General features: G+C 35.0%; 1 protein-coding gene across 2 annotated transcripts in view; it reads right to left on the minus strand.

Moving 5' to 3' along the window:
- The window catches only part of dock1 (dedicator of cytokinesis 1), a 211,018-nt gene extending 199,743 nt beyond the window's left edge, over positions 1-11,275 (minus strand). For both annotated transcript variants that reach the window (XM_028475387.1, XM_028475386.1), the window contains exon 1: positions 11,094-11,275. In XM_028475387.1, the coding sequence (XP_028331188.1) occupies positions 11,094-11,139 (46 nt within the window). In that variant the 5' untranslated portion in view covers positions 11,140-11,275. The remainder of the gene's footprint in view (positions 1-11,093) is intronic.
- Positions 11,276-12,684: the final 1,409 nt, after the last annotated feature.

A 12,684-nucleotide genomic window follows, 5' to 3' on the forward strand; every position in this document is an offset into this window, starting at 1 on the left:
TGTAGCTGATGCAGAAACTTTATTGAAATCAATGACACTAATCACTTGCCACTCACAGAAATCCATAAATGCCTTCAATGCCAACCAACATCTGTGTCCCTTTCTTTAACTTCATCAAGTATTTAGGAAAACAACACACACACACACACTAAAGGCCATTCTATCGTATGGCAGCAGTGCGCTTAATGCAACAATGTTGCATTAAAAGAGGGATATATTTTTAACATGTGTGTGAATGAAAGTAAATCAATTTCCAGAAAGACTTCACCTTTTGAAGTACTTGGAAAACTAACATTTCAAGAGAGATTGTTCTAACTTGTTCTTGCAAGTTTAAAAAAAAATGAAATAAATTGTATTTCATACCTTTGTGTACTTGTAAAGGTGAAATGTATTACTGTATTGATATTGCAACGTATATCATATTGTTTAGTATCAAAATTTATCTTATCGTCTACTTCATATCAATGCACACCCCTATCAAATAATAATCAAATAGATTGATGATACTGACTCTAAATAACTACATTAAATAAATCAACTGCTCAGCATAATAATAATCAAAAGATTCTTGTTTAATAATTAAATGCAGCTGAATACAAATGAAACATTAAGACGTGTCTAAATCAGTAACCTTTGTTTCACATTGACGTGTTACAAACCACTAACCATCTGGCAAGCCAAACTAGGCAGCACAGCAGGGCTGCAGCTCTCACACAATACACAGGCCAAGCATGGCCACAATCGATACTGAGGGCAGGGGAGGACCTGTGGCCCACCAAAGGAAACGTCTGTATGCTAAAATTATGTCTTCTGTTCTTCTTTCTTTGTGTCTCACTTGGGTTTAAATGCAACTGTCACTCAGACCAAAACCTGAATTGTTAAGTTTATACATGTATCTAATAAAATCACTAATACGTTTGATTAGAATATAAGACAAAATTCACATTTACACACACGCACAAAAACTTAACACTATAAAAGTCACCAAAACTAAACACTTCTCTAAAACATAGCTACTGTATATATAATATATATGCATATATGAAATAAATTATTTACAATAATCAAAATTACATGATAAAATATGATTAGTTAAAACATTAATAAATGTAAAGAAAAAATAAAGCATTTAATGTTTTCACTCTGGATATGAGATAAAATGAAACCAGATCTTAAACATTTTCTAAGAAAAGCTAGATAGATGATAGATAGATACTTTATTCATCTCCAAGAGAAATTCACAGTTCCAGCAGCTTACAGGTATGGGAACACAGGGGCATGCAGGGAAAGTACAATGTAAAAATTTAAAAAAGTGCAAAAAAAAAGTACTAAGGTACTTTAAAGATACCACGAAGTAAAAAAAACGGCACAAGGGCAATAACTCCGGAAGAAATAATTGCGCGGTTCTCATTTTCGAACTCCATCAAGGTATTGCTACCCTGAAGCCACACACCGAATTTGGTTATCCTATCTTAAACGGCTTCTAAGAAAAGCTGTCCCCTTTGAAGATACCTCGAACAGAGAAAAAAAATGAAACAAAGGCAATAACTCCGGAAAAAAATAATTGAGCGCTTGTCATTTTCAAACTCCATCAAGGTATTGATACCCTGAAGCCACACACCAAATTTGGTTATCCTATCTTAAACAGTTTGAGAAAAGCTGTCCCCTTTAACTCGGACGGACGGACCTATAACCCCCTTCCACATTTGTGGCGGGGGATAATAAAAGGAAACTTTGGTAGAGAATGTACTTTTTTGGTTTTTTTAATAGACCTGAACAAACTCACTGGTTGATACCTTTGTACATGCCTCAATGGCCATTATTTAAATAGCCTATTATAATACAGTACACATTCATCTGAACCAGGTTTTCAGGTGAGAAATTGGGATTATGCAAGAGGTTGATGCACTTCTGACTTTCTCCAGTTTTTTGTTTTTTTTGCTTTTTTTTGACATTTCTTGTATACTAAATGCTCCAAAGCGGACAATTACAAATACTTTTACTTTTAATGAAAGTATATATTTCACTTTACATTTAATTTAAATTCAAAAGTGGCAGTAGAGACGAGCTCTTGCATTTTCTTGGAGTTGAGCGAAGTGTGGAACCATTTAGATATTCACTGATTAAACAGGCCAGCTGTCATTTGTCTTAACCACAATCTCACAGCAAGCCATGGGGATCTATGCTATTAGAGCCGCCTCAGCAAGCTGAGAGGCCCACTGTTAATACAAAATTCCCTTTTAAAATGAACAATAGCAAAGTCATTTTGACCTCTAAATAATAAATGATTGAGTTGGTTCACAAACTTCTGACAAAGTTTTAGTATGATATGAAGACGGGAGCAAATTAAAAGTTGTGATAAACAACATAAAACATTAACAAACAAAGCGCTACATTTTCAAGGCTATGCATGATGAACAACTGGTTTCATCTCACACTTTAAGATCATTCATTTATGTATTCATTCCTCTTGTTTTGTCGCTCATCTAGGGGCTTAGATTTTCTATGTGAAAAAATGGAATTCACTTCCTGAAAGACATGGCAATATTGTTATCAATATTGTTGTTATTTCTAGATGACAGGAAATTGAATATACCCTGGAACGATATCATTTTACATGCAATTTTTGGCCGTAAACGAGCAAGCAAAGAGACTGAAATATCAATTATTGCGCAAAATCTGATGTAATATGACGCAGTGTGACTGGATTCACCTCGTCAAATGGAAATGGTTGTACGATACGGACTATTTTGGGACAATATCACGCATTTACAAAGTAATTTTTCACTTTAAAAGGAGTGGCCTGATGTGTAGCAAATTTAACAAACGAACCAACATCAAATCTTGCACAATCTTTCATGTATTTGGTGCAAATACAGCAGAGAAATATGAAATTAATGACTATAGTTTACACAAGTACTTGTATTAAGGATGTTTGGCACAATTTCTGGAAGTTCAGTGTATGATTTGGGAAAGATGATGAAATGAAAAAAAAAACTGATTCGGAAATCACGCAGAAATGAGTAAACTCTAAGGGTGTAAGAAAAAATTGATTCGGTGAAATATCGCGATATTTCACAGTGCGATTATCGTATCGCAAAAAAATGTCCAAATCGATTTTTTAAATCATGTTTTTTAACAAAAAAAATATTACTGAGCCAACATATACTTAGCACAGTTACTCGGACTACATAAGACTAGGGCTGGGCGATATATCGAATATACTCGATATATCGCAGCTTGTAGTCTGTGCGTTGTTGAAAATGACCATACCGTTAAACTCGCGGACTTTTTTTTTTTTTTTTTTTAAATATCTTAAATTTAGTGCTGTTTTGAAATGTCATCTTAATGACAACATGCACAAAAGGGCACTATTTGTTTTAAAATATTGTAGTGGCATTATGTACAAAAAGTGCACTTTAATTTTGTGTTTTGAAATGCCATGTGAGTTGCATCCTGCACTAATGTCTTGTTTTGAAATGTCTCTGTGACAATTTTGCACAGAACGTGCACTTTCTGTTGACAATTTTATGTTTGAGCCACTCACTGTTTAATAAATACAGTTATGTCAACTTTGACTTAGTTGTGATATCCCCTTTTTTGCATGAAAGTTTAAAATTGGCATATATTAATGCAGTATGATCAAGAATGTTTTAATGTAGACATATAGAATCATCATACTGGTGTGATTTTGTGCATCAAAGTGTTAATTCAAGGGTAATGCAAAATATCGAGATATATATCGTGTATCGTGACATGGCCTAAAAATATCGTGGTATTTATAAAAGGCCATATCGCCCAGCCCTACATAAGACCTCATTAAACTACCCTCGAACCCCCAACCCTTGGGTTATTAGACGACCCACTCTACCACTGAGCCACGGTCGTCCCATGTTGTTCTCGCAAGTTTAAAAAAAAAATCAATAAATAAATTGTATTTCATGGCATTTTGTACTTGTAAAAGTGAAATTTCTAATTACTGATATTTCAGTATATCTTGATTGGTTCGTATCAGGATATATCGTATCGTGACTTGCAAATCGTGAATCGTATTGTATTGTCAGATTCATGGCAATGCCCCTAGTAAACTCTAGAGCTGGGCAATATATCGAGATTCAAGAAATCTAGAGTTTTCTATTTTCGCGATTTGGAAAATTACAATATCGCCGATATTGTTTTGTTTAAGGAGTTGCTACTTTTACTACTTCTCAGACCAGCATGAAAAGCTCACTTTTGAAGCTCGGAGGAGCCACTTGAGTTATTCTCCGGTGCCGCCATCTTAGTTTTGGTCAGACGACGCATTGGCGCGCATATTTTGCGTCTACGTATTTTTTTCGATGACGTCAAAGCATTGTTCCGGCCCTAATCACCACAAAACAAATTCTGCACATCACTACTCAAAAATAAGTAGATTAACCACGTTCTGTAATTCTTAGTCGTCGCCAAAAAGCGTCACATCTATGATGAAATTAATAGGCAGCACTAAAGCTTTTTCATCGCCACTTCTTTAACATCTATGCAACTAAAAAACATCTGAAATGAGTGTATTGTTTTGGGGATTTCCAGTCTGCTGGACATCTGCCCAGTCTTTGATGTGCTAACACACATAGCAAAGTTATTTTTGTAAAGAAAATCAAGCGTTTGTTCTGTCAAGCATGGATTTTTAAAAATAGGAATCTCTCCCTGAATGGAAGCAAGTTCTTGGGAGTTCACTTTGAAAATGTGTGCATCCATTATTCCTTTTAAGATAAGCAGACAGTCCATGGTCTACCAGGAAGCAGTATCATTTCCTGTTTGGCCAAATGTGTAACATGAGACTGGGAGGGAGAACTATTTTCCATGGTTTGGGCACCCAACTGTGTTTGTGTGCTGGTAATACTCTTCTTTTTTTTTTTTTTTTCTCAGATTCCACTAAAAGCATAAAACAAACTGAAAGGATGTAAAACAAAAAAAAAAAAAAAAGAGCTTTTTGTCCATTTTATCCACAGACATAACTTTGTTTTCTAAAATAAAAGTCAATGTTTAATGTCAATTTGAGTTAATTTAATGCAAGTCATGAAGGTGTTCAAATGGCTTGAGAAAAGCAAATGAAAGTTGAACAAACAGCATTGTGAGCATGAGACAGCAAAAGAGATCGTTCAAAAAATGGAAGTGGAGGTAATGCATCTTGAAGACAGACAGTCATCTTCTTCTCCACACTTTTTTTGCTTCCGCAGCAATAAGGAAGATTTTAGAGGCGGCCTGTTTTTTTTTGTTTTGCTTTTAAATCACGTAAAAAACCCATCAGATACTATGAGTCTGTGTCTAAGTCACAGACAGCCGAGACGCACAGGGAGGAATGTGAACAGTAACAGTGACAGTGAAGTATTTGTCCTGCAGTAGAGGAACCAAATCTGCTGATGTGGAGAAAGCAAACTACAACAAGTATTAAAGGTATACTTAATTTTGAAGAAGTAAGACAAGTGACTGCAGCACTTGAAATGGACTTTGTCCTTGTTTTTGTCAAGTGTTTTAAACATCTTAAAATGTTCTTTTCATTAGCGTCAGCTTTAAAAACGCAGAATTTAGCAAACTGTGCTTTGATGTTGATGGTAGAAAAGAAGTGGAATGGAAATGATGGGACGGGTATTGTTGGATTAAAAGTGCAAATTTATTTAAGTTGTGGGTGATGCAATTATTTTTTTTTCTTTATGCAGTACAATGCAAAACTAAGACTATAAAATAGTCAGCCATTTATTTTCTAACGTGTGTTTTTCTGTACTACTAAAAAACTACATTTCGGCTTTAGATTTTCCGCGTTATTATTAATAAATGATTTTTCATGAATATTTTAATTAATTTAAACAAAATTATGCAGAAATTGCAATCTGTAGCGATTTCTATATGTCTGTGGCTGTAATGTACAACAAATTATGCTAAGTTTGATGTCAAAATTAGTATGTGGTGCATTCACATTAGGGCTGAACGATTTTGGAAAATAATCTAATTGCAAATTTTTTTTCTCCCTCAATGTAGCAATTGCGACTGAATACTATACACAATATTGTTTATTTCATTAATGCAGTTTATTGTCAACGTTTGGGAAAGCATGTACAGTGTCTGAAATAGGCTTATTAGATTCATCAATGTTTCCAAGTACGCCCTACAATGTGATCAAGTACCCCTGGTTGGGAACCACTGGTTTACAGTGCAAAATGAAGTTTTAAATAAGAATTATACTAAAAAAATTTATTTCAAATTAACCCAAGAATTGAAAATGTACCAAAGGCTAACACAATAAATACATTGCAAAGTGCAGAGCCCATATTTTACATGTAAATATTGCAGACAATCAGATTTATTTCATAGTGGCAAATCAAAATCATGATCATGATTAAAATTCGATTAATTGTGCAGCGCTACTGTCTTTATTTAAGGGCGTAGCACAGACGCAAATGTTGCAATATTACAGACTTCACCTTCTGAAATGGAAATAGCTACAATATATAACACAGACTAAACATTCACGGACCTTCATATTTTGGAACAATATCATGCATTTCCACTATACTTCTCCCAGTAAAAGGAGCGGCTGAATGACTAGCAAATGGAGCAAAACCTCACCCTGGGTAGTCGAGTGCACATCTGACGCATAGAAATATGAAATTAATAGCAATGGTTCACCCAATTACCGGTATTGCCACGCTTTTGGGACGTTTAATAGCCAGTTATTACATTGAAATGAAAGGGAAATGGGTTTCCACCTTACACAATGACATCATCACTACTAAAACTTCCAAAAGCATCTTGAGATTTGTAAAGAGTCTTTCATAAATCAAATGCAACTAATGGTGCTTCTTTTTCTGCACTGAGGAAATAATGCATCTGCTCATTAACAAGGAAAACCTTTCTGCCCCATTATGAAGCATAATACATAATATTCAGCAAGAGACCAAGGAGCCAAAGATAATAAAATCCATCTCTAATAGTTTCTAGTAAGGCCACATTATTCAATATTTGTTCAAGCCAACTCTCGGCTAAGTCCAAACACTGTAATGGTTTGATGAAGCAATTTATAATCATGGCTGTACAACACACACACTATAGTCATTTTGGCACTGTTATCAATAATAAATGTTGAAGTGGACATGTTTCTCACATGCTCTAAATAAAGCCGCTACGCCATAATAACGCCAGCTATAAATGCTATGACAAAAGTTTCACAGCGGCAGAAATGGGTCCACAGTGAGCACTGGCAGAGTTAGGGGTCTCACTGAAGTGCTCATTAGTGCTTGGTGGTCAACACATGAAGTATTAAAAGTGCATGGGTTTAGGCCAATAGTGTGCAGCGGTGAGGCTGTAGCTGCTTCCCTTTCTCCACTAATGACTCTGTGGCCTCAGCGTGCAGTAAATCTGGGACAATTTCTGAAGAACTTAGACTTTCTACATATCACGGACAATTTAAAGTGTGTGTGTGTGTGTGTGTGTGTGTGTGTGTGTGTGTGTGTAGGGGGTGGGGGGAGATGATTAGCACACACACACACAGGCGCCTCATACAGCATAGCCTGGATTCAGAAACTGACTTCATTTGGAGGCAAGAGTCTGAGCTGCCAATCAAAGCCTGGTGAACACATCCATCAGTCAGGGATGAGCTGCTGCAAACTCTCACTAATGGGACTGCAGTCAATGTTTTTAAGTGTACATAACAAGTTTTCAAAATAATAGCCGATCATCATGACCGGCAGAAGAAAATAAAAAAAAAACCTATATGTAATTTAATTGGCTGTGAGGCGGGGAACATGAGCAGGATTTGATTCCTAATAAAACCCCAAAAATTACACCAAAAACGCAAAAATAGGCAGGAAAATACACAGAATAGTAGCAAAAATACACACTAGCAAACAAATAATACACAGGATTACAACATAAACACACAAAATGACAGAAAAATGCACAGAACGAATGCAAAGATACACAAAATGACACTAAAAACACACAAAAGGACTACAAAAACACAATAGCACAGAAAATTACACAACATTTACTGGAAAACACACAAGATGACAGAAAAATACAAAAATGACAACAAAAACACACAAAATGACAGAAAAATATACAAAACAAGAGCAGAAATACACATTATTCCAAAAACAATTACATTACACTAGAAACATACAAAATGACTTCGAAAACACACAAAATGACAGAAAAATGCACAGAACAGCAGCAAAGATGCCATAAAGTATCCAAAAAACACACAATGTTACAGAAAAATAAACAAAATCACACTAGCAACACACAAAAAGGACTCCAAAAACACAGAAAAGGAAAGAAAATTATAAAAATTACACAAAATACACACAAAGTGACAGGAAAAATATACAAAATAAAAGCAAACACACAACATAATTCCAAAAATACACAAAACAATTCCAAAAACACACTAAATTACACTAAACACATACAAAAACACACAACATGACAAAAAGATACACAAAATTACACTAAAAACACACAATGTTACAGAAAAATACACAAGATTATACTAAAAAACAGAAAAGGCCAGAAAAATACACACTAAAATATCCCAAAAACACACAAGGTGACTATAGAAAAAACAAAAACAAAATTACACCACAATGCAAAATGACAGAGAAATACACAGAACAGCAGCAAAAATACACCAAATTATTCCAAACAACACACTAACAAAAAATAGACAAATTTACACCAAAAACACACAAAACAAATGCAAGAATATACAGAAGTATTCCAAAAACACACGAGATGACTACAAAATTGACAGAAAAATACAAAATTGCACCAAACAAAATACAAAATTACAGAAATTTACACAAAATGATAATTAAATAGACAACAGGACAACAAAATGCACAAAAGGAAAACAGAAATACACTAAATTACACTAAAAAACACACAACATAAAAACACTCAAGCTATTCATTTCAAACACACCCAGTTCAACCTGTAATAAATGGGTAATAAATGTCTATGACATGGTGATAGTGGGGAAGGGAATGAATGGGGATCTGTTTTTAAATTGTGCTTCTTGTATAAATAAAAATTAATTAACTGAATGACATCTGGAGCACCAAAGTCTTTTTTTTTTTTGTTTTCAGGACAAAACCAGTCATTCTTTGTGTAGCTGCATCTATCTGTCGCTGGAGCATGAAATGTTGTTTTTACACAATCATATCCAATATCAATCTAATGCTAATCATTATGTGCAAATGGCAAAAAAGGTCAAGCCTGGAGGCAGAAGAACCTGTATTAGAAATGTCAATAAATGATGAATAATATCACCTAATTGGGTCTGTGTTCATTCATTGTAGATATTTAACAAGCAGACCAGTGCCAGATAATCCCCAGTAGTCACCATTTCTCCCAGTTTATTCAAGACAGGAGATAAACTGGAGCCAAAAAGCAGGACTTCCATCTCAACCCTGGCCTGTGGTGTCACCATCAGTTCTCAAAGATCCATTGGAGAGATATAATCTGTCCTCATATCACCCCTCCACTCAAAGGTTACTGTTACACATGAATAAATCACAACTAGTGTTGCTATCGTAAAATGAAAAATTTTTTTGCAGTCATGCAGTTGTAATCGTGTTTGTGATTTTGTAATTTTGTGTATACATTACGCATGTCATTTTATGTGTTTCTGGAGTCATTTCATGTATGTTTGCTGTTTTTTGTATCGTTCTGACATTTATTTTTGTAATAATTTTGTGCAGAATTGTTGTCATTTTGTATATTTTTCTTTGATTTAGTGTATTTTTGGGGGGGTTTTTAGCAATCTTGCGCATTTTTCTCTCATTTTGTGTATTTTTGTATGTTTTTTGGAGTCATTTTGCATAGGTTTGCTGTGTTTTTTCTGTCATTTTTACGGTCATCCTGCATGCTTTTGTAATAATATTGTGCAGATTTCTTGTCATTTTGTGTATTTCTCTTTCATTATGTGTATTTTTGGTTTGTTTTTTGTAGCCATTTTGTGTATTTATGCATTTTTCTGTCATGTTTGCAGTCATCCTGTGGGGTTTTATGTAATTGTTTTCGTTCTTTTTGATGTTATTTTGTGTATGTTTGCTGTTCTTTGTCTCTTTCTGAAATTTTGCCAGTCATCCTTTGTTTTTATTTGTATTAATTTTGTGCACATTTGTTGTCATTTTGTGTATTTTTCTTTGATTTGGTGTTTTTTGTGTGTTTTTTTTTTTTTTTTTTTTTTTTTTTTTGAGCCATCTTGCACATTTTTCTCTCATTTTGTGTATTTCTCTATGTTTTTTGGAGTCATTTTGCATAGGTTTATTTTTGCAGTCATCCTGCATGCTTTTGTAATAATATTGTGCAGACTCGTTTTCATTTTGTGTATATTTCTGTCATTTTGTGCATTTTCCTTGAGGTCCACAACAAAAAATTAGACTCATGTGGCCCCTGGGCCGCCAGTTGCCAAAACCTGTTTTAAACCATCCTCTAGGCAGGAAGCTGTGCCTATAGCACTGCCAGGAATAAGTTAAATATACAGAAAATACAATTTAAAAAAATTTTTAAAAAAAAAAACAACAGATCAGTGTACATAGTAGTCCGCGATAATAATCCATAATAATAGAAAATAAAGCCCAGTTACTTCTTGTGATGTAAAAGCTAAAGGACAAATCACTGTGGCCAAGTTTCACTCACTACATTTAAGGAAGTTATAAATCAACATAGAGCAGCTTTGTGCTGAGCGGAACACTACGTCGTAAACACAAACAAACAATAAATACATAAATAAATCATAACAACCAGTGCGTATTTTATTTGGTGGTAAATCACTGGTAACTCTGTAGCGGAGGGCCCACAATACGGGAAACCGTCCCTGAACAAGGCGCGCCTCCAACATGAATCCCACTAACAGCCCCTTCCTCACTAAAACACACACTTTTTACGCACTATGCAAACTAAATAACACTTTTCCAAACACGAAAGTATGCGTTGCAGTAGTTTGAGGTCAATTAGAAGAAGATTTCCCGCAGCTCCAGCTTGGAATCACTATTCCTCCCTAAGTTGTGAATGTGAGCTAAGGACGAGCTAACAATCAAGTTTTTTTTACTTACCAACTCCATACTTTTCCTTCTTAGTGGGCACCCAGCGAGACATCATTGGGACCCAGGCTTCTCCACTGCGTCCAGATAAAAGTCCAGCAGTGAAGTGAGGTGGGTGAAGAAGACTTTTTGGTCAGTTTTCTCTGAGCTTTGGAGAGGAACTCCGAGCAGCCATTTTCCTCCGATAGCAGGACGGTCCGCCAGAGGGAGGAAGAGAAGAGACGAGAACAGCTTTAATCAGCCTCTGGTCATTCACATGTTGCTCTGTTTACACCACTAATTTCACTCTAATCATTAGTTTAACTTCTTATATCCACATCAGTGTTTATATGTCCTATTACATGTCCATGCCTCCAGTGTACACGAACAAAATACACTAAATTACACTAAAAATGACAGAGAAATACACTAAATTACACTAAAAACACACAACATGACTCTTAAAACACATAAAAGGACAGAAAATTACTCTAAATGACACCAAAAACATACAAAATATACAGAGCAGCAAAAATACACAAAATGACAATTAAAAATGACAGAGAAATACACTCAATTGCACTTAAAGCACACAAAATGACTCCAAAAACACAAAATAGGACAGAAAATTATACTAAAAACACTCGAAAGGACAAAAAATTCCACTAAAAACACTCAAAAGGACATACAATTACACTAAAAACACTCAAAATATACAGAACAGCAAAAATACATGAAGTGACAACTAAAAATGACATTCATTTCATGTCATCTTGTGTGTTTTTGAAATAATTCTGTTTTTGCTTTTGTTCTGTGTTTTTTTTCTATCATTTTGTGCATTTTTGAAGTCATTTTGTGTGTTTACTTTGGGGACAGCACAAATTAGACAGTTGCCCATGTCTGCTCTATATTGTGACATTTTGTTCTCTGTAGGTAAATTAAAAAAATATATGCAAACTGCTTTGAAATGCTACAATTTTACCATGGATAAATTGCCTAAAGCAGGTTAGAGGAATTAAACACTTATCTCACGCACCGTCTTCGACAAGTATCTCAATCGGCAAATTATCTGCGAAGCTTTGCAAATCCTACCGATTGCTGTTATTCTAGAGATAAACGCCACATTTCACCAAAGATCAAAGCAAGCCAAGTCATATCTGTGCATTCTTTTGTGTTTTTCTGCCTTTGAACTGTAAATCGACAACAAAAATCTTTCCCCCCTTGCTTGGAGCAAGATTTCACGTCTCGTAAACAGCCTTCAATCATCCATTATGGGACATCCAGTGGGTTTCACTTACTTAACTGTGAAGACACTGGTTCATTTAAAGCCAGTCTTGCTTGAGTCACATGGGCTCGGGTTGAGGCTTGAGGATAGCAGTGTCTCATCATCAGACTCCAACCACGAGATCACAGGAAGCAGATGAGAAACAACAAAGGCTGTTTCCAAAGCAGTGTGGTAGCTATGGAATGACATGGACAATCTGCTCATTAGTGATGCTTCAGAATGTTTTCAGAACGTACGATTGTGGCAAAGTTTAATCCACTAATTGAGGACGTTGTCTTATTTATTTTATTGGAAATATTTTTTTTATTTAACTCCTTAAGGTCCACCCAGATTTCGGGT

This window comes from Gouania willdenowi, chromosome 19 (assembly GCF_900634775.1).
Source record: "Gouania willdenowi chromosome 19, fGouWil2.1, whole genome shotgun sequence".
Lineage (NCBI taxonomy): Eukaryota > Metazoa > Chordata > Actinopteri > Blenniiformes > Gobiesocidae > Gouania > Gouania willdenowi.